This window comes from Camellia sinensis, chromosome 3, assembly GCF_055761805.1.
Source record: "Camellia sinensis isolate YWXY chromosome 3, ASM5576180v1, whole genome shotgun sequence".
Taxonomy (NCBI): domain Eukaryota; kingdom Viridiplantae; phylum Streptophyta; class Magnoliopsida; order Ericales; family Theaceae; genus Camellia; species Camellia sinensis.
Genome location: NC_138963.1, coordinates 186,999,862 through 187,023,153, shown reverse-complemented (window position 1 = coordinate 187,023,153; position 23,292 = coordinate 186,999,862). Strand labels below are relative to the sequence as shown.

Here is a 23,292-nt window from a genome sequence, read left to right as displayed (position 1 = left end):
GTTGGAGATAGAAAGATGAAGGAAAAGAAAGAAAAAGAAAGAAAGATTAGAACTATGAATTGATCTCAATACAAAATGTTATTTATTTATTTATTTTTTAATAGTTAGATTGGTTATTTTCTTCAAATGCATGCATACATATATACATATATACATATATATATATATATATATATTTGCTTTTCCTTATCAATATTGTTGTTGGCTATTTCTTTTTTCTCTTAGTTTGCTGGACATAGCTTTGTTAAATTTTTATTTAAAATAATGTTGTAACTTTTTTTTAAAAAAATGCCAGGTAGTTTAATTTTTGTTACCACCTTTTTAATTTTTTTTTTTTATATTAAGTCTCTAGACTAAATTTTCATTCAAATAATTCTCTAACTTCTCAAATTGATTTAGTTTTACCCTTATGTGACATTCTATCCTCTTTTGGCAATTAAGTTGATCAAATAGGACTAATTTAAAGGATAAATCGATACATTTAATTCTAAAACCTTTTTCCTAGTATAAAAAAAAATCCATTGATAACATGAGAAATGGTGAAAGATAGTGTTAGTTCTATGATTTTTTGGGGGGGCCATTTTAATATTAGAAAAATAAATTTATGCTGAGTTTCCTCAGTTTATCCTTTAGTTTGGGCCTATATAATGTATTTGACGGCTAACTTAAGGGTTATATTGAATTAATTTAGAAAGTTAGAGGGTTTAATTAAAAAACAAAAAAAAAATTATCTCAAGGACTTAATCAAAAAAATAAAAAGTAGCCCTTATTTTAACATAATTTACTCTTTTAAATAATAGTTTGGCAAGCATGTTCACCATGACATATTTATTTTCCTAGCAGTTCATAGTTTTCTAGTAATAAAAGAAAATTATAAGGGAAAGTGAAATGAAGTAGAAATTTTTTCTTTTTTTTTTAAAAAAAAAAAAATTAGATGTAAATACAATTTATAAAAATTGTATCTAATGCACAAGAGAATCACTTGACATAGGTCACAGCTAGATATCGTTATCCTACTTTTTAATAGAGATGCTGGTTCTCAATTGCCAAATACATTAGAGTGACGGCTACTTGGTTTGGTAATTATTGACGTAAGAAAAAACTGTTATTAATGGAATCATAGCATAGTTTTGTTAATAAAGAAAAAACAAAATTGATGTTTAATTAATTTGTTTCTCAGTTCCATTAACTCAATCCATGTTATTAGTTATCATTAATTTGTTTCTTAATTTCAGTAATCTACTTTTATGTTACCTCTGTTAATATTAATTCAGTCCATATTATTTTTATAAAGGTTAAAAATGTCAGATGTTAACTCTCAAACACCAGTTAACTTTAAAGTACATGTTAATTCTCAAGTACCATTTGAGAGTGACGCGTCACAACATTCATCGCCAGCTACAAACTCACCTACGAACTCACCGTCTCCCCTTTCTAATCAAAATGTTATTGATTTAGAAGAAGAGTCTAATACTACTTGTGGAGGAACTAAAAGAAAACCTAGTGTTGTGTGGGAACATTTTAAAAAACAGTAAGTCAATGGAGTGTGAAAGACAATATGTAATTATTGTAATAAGCATCTTGGAGGTGATTCAAAAGATAGAACTAGGCATTTGCATGATCACCATAAGAGTTGTACTAGAAAAAAAGTGATGGACATGAGGCAAAAAGTGTTAACTAACAATTTTAGTAGAGAGAGTCCAAAATGAATTCTTATATTTTTGATCAAGATTTTGCTAGAAAAGAGTTGTCACATGCCATAATCTTGCATGAATATCCCCACTCTATCGTAGACCATGTTGGTTTTAAACGATATTCAGCGGCACTTCAACCATGATAAGCATCTTTTGTGTTAGTTGTCATCTTTTTTGTTTTAATTGTTAACATTTTTTACATTTTATTATTAATATTAATTATTTATTTTTTTCCTTTTGTTATTTAATAGGAATTCAAGTTGAAAGAGATGATGGAAGTTGTGTGGTTTGTATGGGTATTGGAGAAACAATGGATTTCATTTTTTATGTTGTAATGGATATATATATATATTTTTTAATTTCAATTTTTGGGTAACCTATCCCTTGCGGGTTGTGCTTGGGATTAATTATTCTCTTTGTTACTTGTTGAATTTTCTTGTGTGTGTGGGCTGCTGGACAGATGTTTTGTTTGTGCTATTTTGTTGCTACAGGATGTTTTGTGTGTGGGTTGTGTATGGGCTGCTGAATTTTCTTGCTACAGGATGCTATTTTATTGAATATTTGACAGATGCTATATTTGACAGATGCTACTAGACAGATTTATTGATTTGTATATATTGGCAGATTATGTTGAATTTTTTGGGTAGCCTATATTATTTGAATATGTTGACAGATTATGTATTGATTTTTTAGCTTGATAGATTATGTATTGATTTTAGTTTGACAGATTATGTATTGATTTTAGCTTGACATATTTTTTAGTTTGAAAATTTTAAAATTATGTATTGATTTTTTAGCTTGACAGATTATGTATTGATTTTTTAAGTCCTTTGTGATAGGATAAAAGTTCTTTGTGATAGAATTTTTTAAACATGTACAGATTATGTATTGATTTTTTAAGTTCTTTGTGATAGGATGAGAGTTCTTTTAATTTTAAAACATGTATAGATTCTTAATAGGATGTTTAAAATAGTTTTTTGGAAAAAAAAATAATACTGTAATTCGGTCGGGGAATTTGCGGGGTCGGGGATACCCGATCCCCGATTGGGAGCTGGGGCAGGGAGGATATGGGGTCCCCGTTGGGGATCGGGGACGGGGAGTGTGATCCCCGACCCTCCCCTGCCCCGTTGCTATTCTTACTTTAAGAGTCTTATCTTTACCCAAATTGAAGTCTTTTCTCATTCTAAGACTCTTTTTCTTTGTCCGATTATCCCGAATTCTGATATCTTCGCAGAAAATCTCCGCCTAGCCGAGATCATCTCATCGCCCAGATCAAGACACGTGACACCTACACTAACACTTCGATACCACCTTAATCACATGTTCATCATTCAAAATTTATGTCCCCAAAAACAGCATCAAAACTCAACCTAAACAGCTAATAAAGAATAATACCCATCAAAGTCTTGATGCGGTGAAGCATCATTGTTTAATTACTTAAAATAAATGAGAAAAAGATGAAGAATGGGCAGTCTAGTCTATAGATTGCCAGCCATTATGGCAAAATAATTTAGTTATGATCAATTAAGCATCTACTCAAACTTTTTTTTTTTTCTTTTTTTATTTGTTGTAGGCAGGAATGACATATAATTTTGTCAAAATTTATCCGATGATGACAAAAATCGTTTTAAGGTTTGCTTCAACTTAGAAACTTCAAACCTAAATAAGTTGAAAGTTCGGAAAAAAAAAAACAAAAAAGTCGCTAAATTATATTGTACTTGATGGTATCAAATGTTTAATTAAAGTAACAACGCCCCAGTTGGAACCATTCTGCTTGGCACCAACTGCAGCATTGAATCCCTCTGGAAGAGAATCTATACCCTGCAAATACCGACAAAACAAAAACAATAAGCAAGGAATAATATTAAGGATCATAAAAAAAAAATATCATGAAATGCTTTATGAAGATTTTTCATTCCTTGATTAGTGTGTGGTGTTTTTTTATATGTGTAATCTAACGGTGGAAAATCTTTCATGATCATTTTCATGATACATAGCATTACTATAAGATCCCCCATGAATTTCCATGGATCAATTCTTCAACTAGCCACGAATTTCTGTTTTAATTAGCTAATACCCCTTCATTAATTAATTTTTATTTAACCGATCTCTGTTCAAATCCCTCCTTACTTTTATATTCTCCCTCCTCAAGTTAACTACATTGGGGGGTGTTTGATTGAATGAACTGGATGAGGAGAGACTCCAATGTAATGAACTATTAGTTCTGAGATAAATAGTCTCTGGATTAATTATTTAGCTAGAAATGATATGTATTTGACTATCAATCCGACTTTTCTTTTTTAACCAAACAATCGATTAGCAAATCTATTAGACATGGAGTCCAATCTCATGCTCCAATCTCATGAAAACAAGCTCCCCCTAAACACCTTTGTACTTTCACCAAAATATTATTTTAGCCCTTTCACTTTTAATTATGATATTTAACCATTTATTTATAAAGTCAACATCACATTTGAAAGTAAATGGATCAAAGTGAAATTTTAGTAAAAGTGTTATGGTGCTAAATGTGATTAACCTAAATACAAACTTAGAAAGTGTTTAGAATTTGAAATCTATAGATTATATATAACTTGGTGTGGTGTAAGTTACACTCAAAATTTAATTTAATCCACATATTTCAAATTTTAGATGTTGTTTTAATTATTTTTTCTATATAAAAATACACATAGTCTAACAAACATACCAACAAAGATAGAAAAGCATGCACGCACACGCTTACATTATTATTTATGGGAAAAATTTGGCTTGACTTCATTGCGGTTTACCTCTTATTATTTAAAAATAATCACATAATTTTTATATAATTGATCAACTAAAGTACACTGTCAGACATTTTGTCTAAATTAATAGCAAGTGTCAAACACATGCACAATAATAAAGGAGTTATGTGCTTGTTTTCAAATATTAAGCGTAAACTACACATGAAGTAAAATAGAGAAAATTAAAGTAAATTGTGCCTCTAAAAAAAATGATAAAAATTTCGTGATTTGCACAATGAAGTTACTTATATATAAAAAGTATTTTTTTAATCTTTTCGCTTAAGCACTTACACTCTATTTAGGTTATGAGGTGAAATGAAAAAAGAAATGATTGTAATTTTTCACTTATATGAGAAAAGAAAAAAAAAATGATTATGATTTCTCACTAGTATGTTTGAATGAATAAAAGAAAAAAGAATGTGATTTATCATCTATCATGTTTAGATATAGTAAATAAGAGAAGAAATGAGGTCGGTGGCCGGAACCCCCCTTCTCCACCTAGTGGCACCCCAGGGATGGAAGCCCTAGAAGAGAAATCCTAGAGAGAGGCTTTGTGTTTTAGAGAGAGAGAGTGATGTAGGGATTATTCCCATTGAATTAAAATATAGGTCTTGTGAGAATTTCTTTTTATCATTTCTCACAATTTGTTCATCTACTTAATTATCGAAACAAATGAAGCAATTTTCTATTCTCACATTTTTTTTTTCTTTTCTCACCAAATCCCTTCATCATCCAAACGGATTGTTAACCATACATGAGAAAATCCTTTTATTTAAAAATCATAAAAAGGTTACGTGTTTTTTTTTCAAACTACATTGGATTACAATGAAATAAAGTGAAATTTGAGCTTATATTTATATTATATTTATTTAATTGGAGCTTATAAGGTGACGAGGGCGCACACAATGCTCACACGTGCAGGCGCACGTTAGAATTTCTGGAGGTCACCGTGGTTTGCGGTTAAAACACATGCAATTAGGAAAAGGAAAGAGTTAATTAAGGTAATGAGATCGAGGTTAGTTAGATGATGAGTTGTAATAACAAGGACATTCTAGGTTCAACTGTGTGATTCACTTGAAAGAGACAAAGCCTAAGACATGAAATATTAGGGTTTAGTAGTTGTTGTCTAATAACTCAATTTATATTTCTTAATCCTATGATATGTCGCATTCCAACTAGGCCCATTGATGGTATCAATCACCGACTAAAACTGGCATTATTCATACTTAATTAGTGAACCAAATTAAAATCCTACTTTAACCCTATTCAACAAGTCTAATCTCTTTTAAGGTTCATGAATCAACTCATTGAGCACTGTTGAATAATTCATAATTAAAGTTCAAGAAATGAATACCCATATTATTTATATTCTCAACATACTCTTTTATTCATCACAATTCTTTCTCATAAATAATCTAAGTACGTGCAAATATTTTAATTATTTGAGAAAATAAGGTTCAAATATAAGATTCATTGTCTGTTTTAATAACCTATTAAATTGTTAACTATCAATTTTTTTTTTTTTAAATTTAAATTATTGAAGATGTAATTTTATTATTTATATTCTTAACAAGTTTCATTTTGATCCGTCAAAAGCAATGAGTATATAATTTGGACCAATCACAACATGTATAATGGATTTGGGGTGGGTGTTGTCACACTTTGTGAGGTTTATTCCGATCATATTTTGATAATCCAAGCCTTTCATATTATAAGTTTTATTGAGTATTTTTTTCATATAAAAAATGAAATTAATCGGACAAGTATAACCCCCATGTTCAAGCTAACTAATAACCCTAAGAAATTATCAAAATCATGCTAACAATTTATTTTTTCTAAACATAAATGTGATCTTCTTGTGAGTTATAAATGTCTAATTAATTTAAATTTTTTCATGAATAATTTACTCAACAAATTTTAAACTATAAACCATTCGAATCATTAAAATAAACTCAAAACATACTCTTAAAGGCTCACAACACGGTATTGTGCTGTATCCCAGGTTGATATATAATGGGTTTATGAACAAAACTATTATCGGTAATTGGTGATAAGAAATATTATCCTTCCACAATTAGTTGCATGAATTCAGCATGAGATTATGTTTTTCACCTACAATTTTTTCTTGTGTAGCCACATAACAAATTGAAGGGTGATTTGATCAAAACTCACTCATAATAAAATTTTAATGCATTAAGGATGAAAAAAAATAAAAAAATAAAAATTGAAAAGTCTAACACATATCACTATTATCAAAATATTAAACTTTAAAATAATATAATTGTTGATATAAATGTCGGTTTTTAATAAAATAAGCATTTTTAGAATCCTTTCATCAAGATCTATCAAATAAGATTCATATTGACTATAAAATTCTTAAAAAAATAAAATAAAAATAATACCGTTGAAATTGATATAAACAGTAACAGTAATATGTTACTCTGTTTGACAGTAACATATTATTATTCTGGTTTACAGTAACATATTACTATAGCAATATTATCCAAAGAAATATATATATATATATTTATTTATTTTATTTTGTCCTTATTCAATTATATATTTTCTCCTTAAGAGTTTATAAAGCAAAATAAATTAGGTTGTCTTTTTCACAAAATAAAGGTCCAAGAAAGAGATTTTGACTAAATTTTTCTAAATTTTAATTGTATATATGTTGTGATTTTAAGTTATTCATATGGACAAACCCTCGGATAATTTCTTTCCTCGTCTTCTTATTTTTCTTTTATTTTTATTTTTTTCTGGAGTGGCAACTATTTATATGCATTTTTGAAAGATCTCCTTTCTAGATGAAAGGCACTTGACTTTGTCGTAAAAAAAATGCTTTGAAATAAGATAATTGTCAGGTGAACTATCATATATCACACCGTTTGTCATGAATTTGTACTTTATACTTAACAAGTACATCACACAGAATTCTATAATTAAAGTGTAGCTTAACACCAAACTCTCAACATAATAATTCCATTAAAAAAATAAATAAATCTAAAATATAAGCAGAGTGAGAAATTATGAAGTTGATGGTTGGTGTTTTAACACGGAAAAAAATACCACAAAAATTCACATAATTTTATATAAATATAATGTATAAAAAATTGTGATTGTTTATGATTATTACTGGAAGGGAGCACATTTACTCAAGTCTATTTATAAGCTCATTTATATAAGGACTTAGCTAGTCAAAGAGAAACTCCACTACAAAGTGGGCCAAGCTAGGGCTTTGACCCTAGCACCCATCCTCACTACAAGCTAGGAGTTTGGCCCTAGCATCTATCCCCATTACAAAGTGGGTTGAGTTAGGGGTTTGACCCTAGCACTCATCTCCATTATGAAGTGAGCCGAGTTAGGAGTTTGGACCTTGCACCCATCCTTACTATGAAGTGAGTCGAGCTAGGGGATTGGCCCCCAGTACCCTTCCCAACTCCGAAGTGGGCATCACCATAAGCCTAGCCCTAACCCCTTTCCCCATTACACTACTACAAAAATAGTTAAAGATCACACTTTGACAAAAAAAAAGATCTCACTTTTATTAGAAGTGTGATAAAAAAAGTTAGATTGATATTTTAATCACACTTAATTTGATTAAATGTGATAATATTTATTTTTTATGTCACTTTTCAATTAAGTGTAATTATATATATATATTTTTTAATTACACCTTCTAATTAAAGTGTGATTATATATACAATACTACTTTTTAATCACACTTTTTAAACAAGTGTGATTATATATATATTTTTTAATCACACATTCTAATTAAAGTGTGATTATTTATATATTTTTTAATCACACCTTCTAATTAAAATGTGATTATATATACACTATTACTTTTTAATCACACTTTTTAAATAAGTGTGATTATATATATATTTTTTAATCACACATTCTAGTTAAAGTGTGATTATTTATATATTTTTTAATCACACCTTCTAATTAAAGTGTGATTATATATACACTACTACTTTTTAATCACACTTTTTAAATAAGTGTGATTATATATATATTTTTTAATCACACATTCTAATTAAAGTGTGATTATTTATATATTTTTTAATCACACTTTCTAATTAAAGTGTGATTATATATACACTACTACTTTTTAATCACACTTTTTAAATAAGTGTGATTATATATATATTTTTTAATCATACATTCTAATTAAAGTGTGATTATTTATATATATTTTTTAATCGCACTTTCTAATTAAAGTGTGATTATATATACACTATTACTTTTTAATCACACTTTTTAAATAAGTGTGATTATTTATATATTTTTTAATCACACATTCTAATTAAAATGTAATTATATATACATTACTACTTTTTAATCACACTTTTTAAATAAATGTGATTATATATATATATATATATATTTAATCACACTTCCTAAATAGGTGTGATTGTATAAAATATTTCAAATTGATTTTTATATAAAATATACAATTCCCAAATTTTTAATCACACTTAATCTGATTGAGTGTGATAACATTTATTTTTTATGTCACTTTCTAATTAAGTGTGATTATGTATATATATAGGGTAAATTACACTGACACCCACTAAGGTTTATGTTTATTACAGTTCCCCCTTCACGTTTTGAAAAATACATCTCCCTCCCTGAGGTTTAAAGTTTCATTACAGATTCCCCCCTAGCAATTTAATTTTTTTAAATATTAATTTTGCCCTTACTGGGTAAATTATATTGACACCCCTTACATTTTAGAAATTACAATCCCCTCCCTAAGGTTTAAAGTAGCATTACCAATTGCCCCATCGGTTAGTATTAGTTGGAAAAAAATTCATTGAAAAAAAATTAATTGGGAAACAAAATTATTTGAAAAAAAATTAATTGAAAAAAAAAGTGTTAGTAAAATTTTTAAATTTCTGTTTAAAAACTAACATAAACTTATTTTTTGAATTTACGTTTTTTCCTCAAATTTACAAATTGAGACAACCATTTATAAATCAAAAAAATTATCAAATAAGTTTTTATGACAATTTTTAAAATTTTTGTAAATATAAATTGAAAACCGAAAACGAAATGGTTACCAAACAGGCTTCAGATGGTAAAAATGTCGTAAAATTAACAAATAATTAAATAAGTTACCAACATAAGAAATGACTTATCAAAAAATTCTTAGGCTATGTATGGTTTGATTTTAAAAAAATTAAAATTAAAAATTAATTTGGTTAAGAAATAAAAAATAATTATCATTTTTATATCATTTTTATCTTTCGAGTGGTTAGAAATAATTTTTTACAAATTAAATTGAAACAGCCATACGTATGTATATAACCTGCCCAAAAGTTAAAATGATAATTATTTTTTACCCTTAAATGATAATTATTTTTTAGTTTTTATTTCTTAACCAAATTAATTTTTAATTTTTTAATTTTTTTTCTAAAAATCAAACCATATATGGCCTAAGAATCTTTTGATAAGTCATTTCTTACGTTGGTAACTTATTTAATTATTTGTTAATTTTACAACATTTTTACAATCTAAAGCCTGTTTGCTAAGATGCCATTTGGTAACACTTACGTTTTCAGTTTTCTATTTATATTTACAAAAATTTTAAAAAGTCAAATAAAAACTTGTTTGGTAAATTTTTGATTTATAAATCAGTGGTCTCAGTTTATAAATTTGGCCAAAAAATGTAAACTCAAAAAATGTGTTTCCGTTTTGAGTTTTGAGTTTTTTTTTTTTTTACCACCCAACACTAGCCACCACCCGCCACCATTTTCCACTACCGTCTTCCGCCACCACCACTCACTACCCACCTGCCACCACCAGCCACCACCCGCCACCAATACCCACCTGCCAGCCACCATCACCCACCACCCACCTACCACCCATTCGCCACCACCACCCACCTGCCACCCACTCGCCACCACCACCCACCTGCCATCTACCCACCACCCGCCACTACCATCCACCTACCTGCTACCACCACTCAGCACCCATCTACCACCACCATCCGCCACCCGCCACCACCACCAGCCACCACCCACCAGCCATCTACCACCCACCAGCCACCACCACCCACCACCTGCCACCACCACCCACCACCTACCACCACCTGCCACCACCACCCACCACCTGCCACCCACCTACCACCACCACCCACCACCTGCCATTACCACCACCCACCCACCACCACCTACCACCCACCACCACCACCCATTCGCTACCGCCTGCCACGTTCACCCACCCACAACCACCGCCACCCGCCACCACCCACCACCACCATCCACCACCCGTTACCACCACCACCACCACACACTCGCCACCACCCACCACTCGCCACCGTCACCCACCCACCATCACCACCCGCCACCTACCTGCCACCACCACCCACCCGCCACACACCTGTCATCACCACCCACCACAACCACCACCACCACCCACTCACTACCACCTGCCACCGTCATCCACCCACCCACCACTACTACCACCGTCACCCACCCACCCACCCACCCACTACCACCACCCGCCGCCGCCACCCACCCGCCACCACCCGTCATCCGCCACCCACCTGCCACCATCGCCCACCACCCGCCACCCGCCACCAGCCACCACCACCCACTCGCTACCACCCACCACTCGTCACCATCACCCACCCACCCACCCACCCATCACCCCCCATCACCACTTTCCATCACCGTCTTTTGCGCTACTTGCCACCACTTGCCATTTCTCACTCTTTTTTATATTTTTAAATTTTTTTAAACATTTTGTCAATTACCAAACTCGTTTTTAGTTTATGTTTTTTTAAAAATAAACAAAAACTAATTTATAAAATTTTTGTAAATATAAACTGAAAACGTAAATGTTACCAAACAGACCCTCTGTGTTACCTACTTTTGTGGGAATTGTTCACGGTGCACACCACGGCCACCGTCAAAAGTATTATACTTTTTACGACGCACACATCACCTGTCATTAAAAATATTGCCTTTTTCATGACGCACAATGCATATCGTGAATTGTATGATAAAAGTAAAAAAAAAAAAAGAAAAAAAAAAGAAAAAAAGAAAGAAGCGCTAAAATGAAATTTTGGGCGCCAACATTTTTCCCCCAAAATAACTATTTTGATGGAACATCGTAAGGGTTTCAATATCTCTCTCTCTATCTGATGATGATGAAGGCCAAAACAATTGCTAGGCTGATCATCTCATCTCTTCTCTTCGGTTGCTAGGGTTACTGAACCAATCGACTACTAGGTTTGTTTCTTCTTCCTCTCTCTCTCTCTCACTCTCTCTCTCTCTCTCTCTTCTGAATCTTTGATTTGCCTCATCGGTCTTCAAAACGACTCGAGGAGCTCAAACTCAAGATGGTGGCCAACTGTGTGTTAAGCGAACAAGCTCATGGAGCTGCAGCTGGAAAGTCTGGTGAAACTGAAGTCAAACCGTTGCAGACGATTTCAACGCAGATTACAGATCATGATTTGAGAGGCACAGAACTGTCAGACATTAACGAGAAGCCTTTGGAGGACCAAGCTGTTCCAGAAGATCAACCAGCAAGGCCAAAAACTGAGATGAAAAACCAGGAAAATTTAGGATCTGAAGTCAATCCATCTGGGGATTCCTGGTCCGATTCGTGCCTAGAATTTGCATTTAAGACACTTACAGGGGCACTAGCTGTAAAGGTCTCTCTCTCTCTCTATATATATATGTATGTATATAATTGTTTTTAGATTCTGATGATTCTGATCTCTGTTACCGTTACTTTGTTCACAATTTTACTATGATTTGTTAATTTTCTAGAAATGTGTCCTGGATTGCTTTTAACAATATGTGAAATAGAGTACAATTTCCATATATTAATCAGTTAGTGTGAGTTGAAACCCTAAATAATAATTTTGTATCTATCGAACTTGGCATTGATTGATTTTCAACTTTCTGGGGCAATGCTTTACATTTAATGGTGACATTTTGAACCAAATTAGTAGTTAGATGTTGAAACTTCAACAATATATTTTGATTTAAAATAGTTTGTGGTTGTGTTTTCTGATGTAGCACCAGTAGGAAGAAGAAGATTGAAGAAGGAGAGAAGAATAAACAGGGGATTACAATCTGTTATCAAATTTCTCAATGAATCAAAATACAAATCATATAGTCTACTAAATCCATCACATGAAGTCCATATGTATAGACAAATCAAACTAATCCTGAACAAACTTGACTTCCCAAGTAAATAAAACTCCTAGATAAATAAAATTCCGAAATAAATAAAAATCTTAATCTTTATCCTCATCTGACTTATCTGTTCCGCATTGGATTCTTCTTGATGGTAGAAGTTGAAAGAAAATGATGTTATTTGTTATGAATTTTGTCTATTCAAGACTCAATGTGGTAAACCTTGTATGCTTTTACATTTTCTTTTTCCTTTTTTTCCTGGTTTCACTTTTTTTTGTTGGATGTTAAATACTTTTTGGCTTTCATGTTCTTTTTCAATCTTTTTATTTTTTTGGAAAAGGACTTCAGGTGGTAGATACTTAAAATATGATAGGAATTTGTTGCACTTTATTCTTCTTTTAATGATCCTAAATTATTTCACTTCATTCTTTGTTGAAATTATATATTCAATTGTTTCTTCTATTGAACCTGTTTACAAAAGATATGATGCGGAGTATACCAAAACTGATACAAAACATGTTACAGTCTCTATCATCTCACTGATTTGTGTAACTTGTCCACCACAGGGTTATTGTAATTTCCTCCCCGAAGAAAAGTTGCTACAAGCAGTAAAAGTTGGTCAGGTTGTTTATCTAAGTATGTTGCTTTTGTTGCTATTGCATTGTTACTATTTTGATTTTTAATGTTGTTTTTATTTGAAGCCAAGTTCTGTAGTACCTGTTTCTCTTTGCCGTATTCATGTGGATTCTTAAATTTACTTGGCAATGGATGTTTACATTCCTCCAAATATGTTATTGATCTCTTGTTCGATACTCAGTTGTCTGTAGGGTATTTTGATAAATGTGTATTGGGTTCATTTTGTTCTTGCATGTTTTTTTCCTTCAATTTTATCTTATCTTGATCCATTGTTTGATTTTGTGCCGGTAATCAGTTACAAATAGTGATGTTTTGTTTTATAGAGAAATGCAAGTTGGCAGAGGCCTGAGGGCAAGAGAAGGTCCTCTCTTTCTCCCCCTATGCACACACATGTGAGCACACACGTACACCTCCTATGTTTTGCTTGACATAATATGGGCTGAGAGTAGTTTGATGAAGGTTGATATGTTAAAATGATCATGGAGGATCGTAGTGTCACTTTTCAGGCATTAGGTATCATAACTAAGGATATTGGTCCTATGTGCTTCAAGGAAAGCATCCTTCAATATCTTTAATGTAAGGATGTCTTTCCTACTGTCCATCTTCAAATAGTTTGACCATGCTTAGTTTTCTCGAGTTTTATTTTTATTTTTATTTTTGCTTTTCACCCCCAATAATTTTGGAGAGAAATAGGCAAAGTTGGAATCAAAGCTTACATTTTTATTTAGTTGCAAGAAGCCTTATGGATTATGGGACTTCTGAGGCACATGGCTGATGCCTTGATGCTTTTCAATCTTTAGAGAAGTTAGATATTTTCCTTGCATGGTAGTGGAAATTGGGGGGCCTCTTGCCTACTAAAAACAAAATTGTTCCTCTTGTATGCTAGATTTTCCCCCCCTTGGAAAAGCTCTTACATAAAAGAATTTATTTTTATTCTTTTTGAGAGCTTAAGTGAAGTTTTCAAAATAAATTATATCAGGTGGGACTGCAAGTTATCTACTAGGAATGAGTGGACGTATTGCAGCTCAAGCAGATGAAGCAAGCAACCCAATCAATGTGAAGAATCTATCTTTGGGTTGGATGATTGGTTTTCTTTTTCTTGTCAGCTTTGTTGGTCTCTTTTCAATTGCACCCCTTAGAAAGGTATAATAATAATAGATTATTACAACAAACCAATTTTAATTTTAATAATATATTTAATTGATAAGCTTTTTAATTTGTAATTTTTTTTTGAATTGTTTTTCCTCTCCTCCTCAGATGATGATACTCAAGTACAAGTTAACATACCCTAGTGGAACTGCAACTGCCTACCTCATCAACAGCTTTCACACTCCTAAAGGAGCCAAACTAGCCAAGTAACTAATATTGTCTCTTACCCTAATCTTATTGAATGTATCTATTTAAAACTAAAATTGATATTATTTACCACACAATGTAACTATTTACAACTAAAACTGATATTACTTACCACTTGGCCCTCATGATGCATTAAGTTTGAGATTCAACTCCCATTTGAAAAAATTATTAGATAGTCTTGGAGCATCACATGGTAATACTCCTATCAATTATCAAATGTCATATCCCTAGTTGTTCTTCTATTGCCAAACACCAAATTATAGGCTCCACTCATTCTACCAATCACAATATTCTTGGACACTACCTAGCCATGCCCCAAGACCACCACATAACTTCTCCTCCCATTGAGTGCTATCAATTGCTCAGGGACTATGCCTGTGAGCATAGTCGAAGATTTGCCTGACTCGCATGGAAGGAAATGCTTTGCGTGAGCCTTGAGATTAGTCGAGTACACCCAATGAATAGTTTGACCCTTCTATGGATAATGTAGGAAAAAAGAGAAGAAATATTTATACCACCCTTTTTCTAACAAAAACAATTGACTTCTAACATTTAGGTTTATTCATATTCTTGATCTACAATTTTTCCTTTTACTTTATCTTTTTTTAAAATTTAAGTTGTGAGGGCTGGTGGGGGAAAATTATTAGAATTAGCATCTTGTTTATTTATTTTTTTAAATTTTTTTGGGAGCTAATGAGTTAATTAATTTGGATGCAGGAAACAAGTAATGATGCTATTCTATTCCCTCTGTGGTAGCTTTACTAATGCACTTTTTCAATGGTTCTTTACTGCTGCTGATGGCTGTGGATTTAGTAACTTTCCCACCTTTGGTCTCAAAGCCTTTAGCCAAAGGTTAGCTCTTTCTCAACTTTTCCTAATAATCATTTTATTATTTTATTACTTACTGCTTGTTTAAGTAATATTAGTGAAAGGAAAATGATTTGAAAATGAATGATATTTTTGAATTCGTGAGAATCATATATAAAAACTATGTTTATGTATCATTATTCTTATTGAAATTAGTGATAGGAGGGTGGAATGTCCTTTGGGATGGAAGGCTTTATACCTTTTTGATATTGGCACACCATAACCTAATGTTTTCAAACTTAACCATGCCCAATTTAATGTTATTCAGTTGTTTTATGAATACCGAAAATTTTCATAAAAATGTATTTATGACTCATCATTTGTCTCAAATCTGTATTTTTCTAACATGTGTAATTAGATATTTACCCATAAAGTGTATTAAGTAATTTGAGTTAATAAGGCCTGTTAATACCAAGGTGCCTAATTATTGTAAAAATTATTGTAGTAATTTTTTCTTTGATAAGTAACAACAGTAAAATGAGTAACACAAGTATATAGGAAAATAGAAACTTAACCACCACCACCACCACCACCACCACTAATAGCATAAACTTCATACGCAAAAGAAAGGATTCAGAACAATAGATAAACAAATAGTGACTGGTGTGAACTTCAACATAAAGACAACAGGCAACATAGCATACAAATTTTATCGTTTTACATGTAGTTGGTGACATTAACAACTGTCATTAAGCCACTTTGTTCTGAATTGATTCACAAGGGTGTGTGCTTTGCTCTAAAACTTGATTGATTTTAAGATTTGATTGTGTGTTGTTTAATCGAGGAAGAAAAATAGAAAATGAAAGAGAGCATGATCCTTCCTGTAACAAAATATCTTTGATAAATTACAACATTAATAAGTTGCCCATCAGTTCTAATTTTTTTTTATATTATTGGTTTTACTTATGCCAAATAGAATATTGAAATATAGAAGTTGGAGAAAAGATGAGAGCTTCAGCAATGGAGTGGCTAAAAATGTGTTTTATTGAGAATCTGTTTGACGTGGTTGTGATTCATGTGATGATTGTCAACATTTATACTATGCTCCTTGTGGCAGGTTCTGATGAATTTAACAAATGACAACCTGTGTGCTGTCAGCAAATTGCTGCCTGTGGAGGACTGGTGAAACCTTGTCTTCATTGATTGCTGGCCACTTTCCATCTTTCAGTTCATCTTTGCCTCCCTTCAGCGATATAAGAAATGATACTTGTTGTCCAAGTCTTAAGACATTTGAAAGGGTGTGATCGGTAGGATTTTAACTTTTATAAGACTAGAACAATCTCTACAAATAGTTAGTTTATTCATATGCTTCTAGCGGTTTCTGAATTAATTTTTGTTTTTGTTTTTATTTTTCAGGTTAGAAATTCTTGGAGAGATACAAAATATGGTCAAAGAATTCAAGAACTTAGTTTTTAAGTTTTTTCATTTTTTAATATATGTAAGCATAGTTTAAAACTTTTTATTTAATTCCTTTGTATATACTTTTGAACATATTTAATTTTCATTTATGAAATGTACGACGTTATTCTATTCAATATGTGGTTGTGATTCAAAGTATAGTATATAATGTGTATTACATTCTTGAAATGCGCGTATAAAAATAATATTGATTATTCTTCAAATATGTCAATTTGTTTTATTACAGGTTTTATTAGTTATTAATCACACTTAAAAGATGTGATCTAAATGTTTTTAATCACACTTAAAAGGTGTGAACTAAAGTTTTTAATCACACTTAAAATATGTGATCTAAATATTTTTAACCACACTTAAAATGTGTGATCTAAATATTTTTAATCACACTTAAAAGGTGTGGTTTAAATGTTTTTAATCACACTTAAAAGGTGTGATTTAAAGTTTTTAATCACACTTAAAAGGTGTGAACTAAAGTTTTTAATCACACTTAAAAGGTGTGATCTAAATATTTTTAATCACACTTAAAAGGTGTGATCTAATGTTTTTAACCACACTTAAAAGGTGTGATCTAATGTTTTTAACCACACTTAAAAGGTGTGATCTAAATGTTTTTAATCACACTTAAAAGGTGTGATCTAAATATTATTAATCACACTTAAAAGATGTGATGAAAGCATTTTTTAATGACACTTAAAAAGTGTGATTAAAAATGACCATTTTTAATCACACTCTTAAAGACCACACTTTAATAAAACTTAAAAGGTGTGATTAAAAAACATACATCACACCAAAAAAGTGTGATCTTTATCTATATTTGTAGTAGTGTTACAAAATGGGTTGAGCTAGGGGTTTGGCCCTAGTACCATTCCCCACACTGAAGTGGGCACCATCATGGGCCTCGCCCTAGCCCTTTTCTCCACTACAAAACGGGTCAAGCTAGGGATTTAGCCTTAGTACCCCACACCATTCTGAAGTAGACGCCACCATGAGCCTAACCCTAGTCCTTTTCCCCACTCCAACGTAGACAAGTATATGACTGTGATTCCAAGACTCTCACTCACTTTGAACTGAGTCGAGTTGAGTTGAGTTGAGCTCTAACAATTCAACCAAAGCTATGTGCGTGAAGGACACATGGCACCTATGAATAATGGAACCACTTACTCAAGTGCCTAATAGAGTCTCTGCTATCCTCTAATGAGGAGTGACCTAGCTAAATGACAAAATGTGCCAGGTGGCAGTGTAGGTGCTTGTTGAGCAAGTAAGGACTGCCTTATAAAAGATAACTACATTTCCTTTACAGGGGGGATCCGAATTCAATTACACTTTCTATACACTCATCTTCTCGACCAAACACTGGTATTGACTCGACCATCGAAGGGATTTTTTACCAAATCTCAATCGTGCAGCCTAACTATCTGTTCCTTATGTAGGACTTCACACATCAATGCACCTAGGTTCATCTACAAAGTTCCATTGTACTATTCATTGTGGAATTTGGTCTGCCCATTTGGGGCCATTTATGGAAATGCCCACTGATTGCTTTGTGAAAAACTCCGACGATGGGAATTAAAGGTATCTTGCAACTTGTGACTAGAGAAAAGATCCTGGGAACGGAGAGGACCAAGGATAAAGGTCTGGCCTTCTCTACGGGAATGATGACCTGATGGACCATTACAACGTAGCCTTTGACATAGCAAAGCGACGTCGTGTCATTGTCGTTGAGTCATTTCGGGGTCTATTTGCTGAGAAAGACTACCGTGATTGCATCATCGACTCCATGAGCATGGAGATTATGAAGCTCTATACTCAACTAAAGAAGCAGAAGGTACCTTTAGCAGAGCCAATGAAGTCTAGAGAAGAACCATCACACCAAAAGATAAGAACCAAAAGATATATACTCTCCTTTATCGCTGCAGAGAGTGCAGTCCAGGCATAGTCTTGGACGCGGGGAGCGTAGCTTGCTGATTTTGGTACAAAGTGAGGGGGCCAATAGTCGAATGAACAACCTTCAAGTGAATCCCGTCCTAAAAGACCCCCACAAGAGGCAGAAAACTATCAGCCGCCATGCTGGAGCCTATCTCACTTCACATGCCACCATAACGAGGGACCACATGACTTGAGAACTTGGTTGAACGACAATAAAGAGGAGAATCGACGATCGAATAGATAGATAGAACGACGGTTAGAATGAGAAAGAAAGCATTTCAATTGGTCCGTCTATCAAAGAGAGCGTCGTGCTCTGGAATGATTAGTCTCCTTCATTTTCTACCCAGAGATTGATACAGTGGAAGCTCTTTGGAAGCATAGTCCATCGAAGTTCATTCTCTACGATAGGAAGACGGACTCCCTAATTTATATTAGCCATTGCCGCCAAATGATGTCTTTCTAGAATTGAAAATCTCTCCAAAAGCAGAGAAAATTGATAATAGAGAAGTGTCGCTTATGATAGCGGAGCATCCCAATGTGCGGCATAGCACTGCCTTATCATTACTTGTGAAACGTTCCTCATTTTGGAGATGAACTCCGTGACAGAAAAAATAATCTTAAAAGGGCGAATCTGTATTGATAAAAAGTAAACCAACATCGATGAATGATGTTAGGATGCGACAGAGCATCCTCACATCATTACTGATGATATGTTGCTCCTCCTTATTCTAGAGGACTGTGTAACATAGAATACAAAGTGCAAAACACTAGATCTATCGATGAAGACAAAAAAACTTCAGATATAGTAGAGCTCCGTTAGGTCACCATCGGCGAGCCGCCTCACCACCTCTTTCTAGGGAGTAAACATGAGAATTACATTATTTATTCAATGAGGATGAAGATCTTTGAGCAGAAAAAATCCGGCGAAGAACCATCTCGACTTCAGTGCAAAGGCCTATCTTAAAATCCACTGGTAGGTATAAAGAACAAAACTCACCCTCCGTTGGGTGCAAACTAAGTCCCCTTGAATCGGTTGAGCAACATCTTGGCTTGGCCAGAGGCATGGCACAAGGTCGACCTCAAGTATGGAATCTCAGCCTTTAAGCCAGAGCTAGGCATTAAGCAAGGCTTGGAAGAAATTTTTGACAAAAGAATTGGAACAACCTCTACCCAAAGTCAGAATAGACCACACCATTAAAATTGGTCACTAATGCCATTTATTAATAACTACCTCCAAAAAAAAAAAGTACTTCGAAGAGAAATTCAGAGGACCATCTCCTATTAAAAGGCTATGTCAGTCAGTCTTTTTTTTTTTGGGTAAGTATGTCAGTCAGTCTAAACAACAAAGAAAGTCCAAATTTGAAAAATGTTGGATGGACTTCAAGACTTGAAAAAGAACCCGTCTTCACTACCTTTCGAGGTTAAATTGCTCAGATAAGCATATCGGCTATAGGAACCATTTCCAGCCTTATTTTTCTATACACTCTGATAAGTAGATGGATGCCAAGTGGTATAGCTTAGTGGAAATTATTGCTCGACAATAGAGCAAATTAGTTACGGGTCTTAACCTATGCCTTAGCCTAGGAGCTTGACCTTTCGGTCAAAACCGGGCACCAACTGGTATAACTTGGTGGAATTTGTGCCAAGTACCGTTACTTGAAAGCATGGTCCATATTAATAACTTGCGCTCGGCGATGAGTCGAGTTATATTCTTTGATGAGTTAAATTTGACAAATTCAAGTAATGCTAAAGCAACGAAATGCTTACCAAAATCTAATCAAACGCACTCTTTTTCCAAAACAATGTCCATATTTGGGGCACAGATGATCTTCTGCTCAAAATAAATAAATAAATAAATTATCAAATTTTTCCCAAGATACGAATCTTGGTTTGATCAATCAGACATCCCGCTCGGTCACGGAGCCTCTGCTCGACCAGGGGGCATAGAAATTTGTCTTCTCAAACTTTTCTAAGGCACGAAGCCTAGTCTAACCAATCAGGGACCTCGCTCGGTCACGGAGCCTTTACTTGGTCAGGAGGCATTGAAAGTTGTCTTCTCAAAATTTTCTAAGGCACGAAGCCTGGTCTGATCGATCAGACACCCCGTTCAGTCATGACACCTTTGCTCGGCCATGGGGTATCAATAGTTGTCTTCTTAAAATTTTCCAAGGCACAAAACCTGGTCTAATCAATTAGACACCCCGCTCAGTCATGGAGCCTCTACTTGACCGGGGGCATATCAAGTTTTCTTCTTAAAGTTTTTGCTAGGGCATGAAACTTGGTCTGACTGAACAGACGATCCACTCGGCCTTGGAGCATCTGCTTGACCGAGGAACATACTCTCTTGGAATGAAGACCTAGCACCAAGCAAACCTAAAGATTGAGTACCTATGTAAAGTTAGCATTCAATGTTGCTTGGTTGAGGGCATACAATATTGATGCAAAGCAAAGATGAAGAACAAAAAACTTAGCAAATTTCATTAATAATCTTGCAAAGTTACAAAGAAAAGAAAAAACAAGTAGATCCAGTCCAACACCAACATGAAGCTCAACCCAACATCAATTAGTCGTCTATATGGACCAAGCGAGACATGTAAAAGATCGACCGATTGAGATGAAGCAGGCTAAACAAGGATGATAGCAACATTATTGTCAAAAAAATACAAGCAAATCCTTCAAAGACAAGCAAGGATTACCCAACAAAATGAAAAGGTGTCGAGCTCCATCTTTAACAAAATTCAATTTCCAACCAAAGAGAAGACCCATCCAGACCGAGTTAATAGAGTACTTGGAGCTAAGTCAACATGCTCGGCCGGCCAAGCTACGAAATCAACAAAAGAGTATAGCACTGATCAGCTTTATCACACGAAGAGAGTCGAATAAAAGTAAGGGTCCAGGACTAACGAGGCAAAGCCAAGCTAGCATTAGCTTCAACCAAGCAAAGAGCATTGACTAAGAAGGCTTCAAGATGATGAACAAGCAATGACCTAAGACATTTGCAAGTGATGACGAAATGATAATATCAAAGACAAAATTGTTAGAACATATCTAGCATGCCATAGTTTTTAAAGAATGATCAAGCCCAACTGAGTAGAGGAGCCAATCTCCTAGACTTGGAATGGACTTCAACTGAGTAACAATGTAGAACTCCTGAACCAGAGTTGAAATTCTCTAAGTATGAAGACCAAGCTCCCCCCTGAATGGAATTGCCTTTGCTCAAACCATGATTAAAAGACTAAGTCCTTCTTACTAAGCTCAAAAGGCCGAGCTCCGTCAACAAGAAGGCCACGCTACACCATGAGCAGCTGGGCCGTGCTATGCAATGAGTAATTGGGTTAAAATATTACAATGGCTTCTAGTCAACAAATTTAAGTGCAAGCCAAGAGGCAAGTAAAGAGGGCACAATTACTCAAGTCCATTTATACAAGGACCTAGCTAGTCAAAGAGACCCTAGTATCCATCCCTACTACGAAGTGGACTGAGCTAGGGGTTTGGCCTTAGCACCTATCTCCACTACGAAGTAGGTCGTGCTAGATGTTTGACCTTAGCATCCAACCCCACTACGAAGTGGGTTGAGCTAGGAGTTTGGAACTTGCACCCATCCCAACTATGAAGTAGGCCGAGCTAGAGGATTGGCCCTAGCACCCTCCCTACTCTGAAGTGGGCATAACCATGGGCCTAGCTCTAGCCTTTTTCCCCACTACAAACTGGGCCAAGCTAGGGGTTTGGCCCAAGTACACTTCCCTATTCTGAAATGGGCACCATGACGGGCCTAGCCCTAGCCTCTTTTCTCTATTCTGATGTGAGCAAGTCCATGTCTGTGATTCCAAGACTCCCACTCACTTTGAAGTGAGTTGAGCTGAGTTGAGCTCTAACAAATCAACCAACGCTGTGTGTGAGAAGGACACATGACACCCACGAATAACGGAACCACTTAGTCAAGTGCCTAACAGAGTTTCTACTATCTTCTAATGAAAAGTGACCTAGCTAAATGATAAAGAGTGTCAGGTGACAGCGAAGGTGCTTGGTGAGCAAATAAGGCATTTCCTATAAAACGTAACCTCATCATCCTTTACAAGGGGGGATTCGAATTCAATTACACTTTATACACTCGTCTTCTCTACCAAACACTGATACTGACTCAACCGTCGAAGGGATTTCCGACCAAATCTCGATCAGACAACCTAACCATCCGCTCCTTGTGCAATCTTTCACCCATCGATACACCCAAGGTTTGTCCACGAAGTTCCTTCGTACTCTTCATTGCGAAATCTGGTCTGCACACTATTGTATTACAAAAAAAGTTTTGCATTGCTTATGGGAGAAGACAAATCTAATTAAAGAATTTAAAGAGTGGTCAAGTTGTGTTAGAACATTTTAATATCTTTTATTTATTTATTTATTTTGTTCATGAATCTTCTTTTGTCTTGTTCATGAATCTCATTTTGTTTGGCGAAT

At 34.0% G+C, this 23,292-nt stretch overlaps 1 protein-coding gene across 2 annotated transcripts; it reads left to right on the top strand.

Annotated features, from left to right (window-relative positions):
* The first annotated feature begins 11,516 nt into the window (after positions 1–11,516).
* Positions 11,517–17,027, top strand: LOC114271210 (putative metal-nicotianamine transporter YSL11). Of its 2 annotated transcripts, none has more exons than XM_082917748.1 (7): positions 11,517–12,137; positions 13,200–13,269; positions 14,249–14,412; positions 14,527–14,624; positions 15,343–15,477; positions 16,550–16,739; positions 16,849–17,027. In XM_082917748.1, the coding sequence occupies exons 1-6, from the start codon at positions 11,829–11,831 to the stop codon at positions 16,554–16,556; spliced, it is 783 nt and encodes a 260-aa protein (XP_082773874.1). In that variant the 5' UTR covers positions 11,517–11,828; the 3' UTR covers positions 16,557–16,739; positions 16,849–17,027. The 2 variants fall into 2 exon arrangements, with proteins under 2 accessions (XP_082773874.1, XP_082773873.1); XM_082917747.1 differs by having other exon boundaries at positions 11,517–12,143.
* Positions 17,028–23,292: the final 6,265 nt, after the last annotated feature.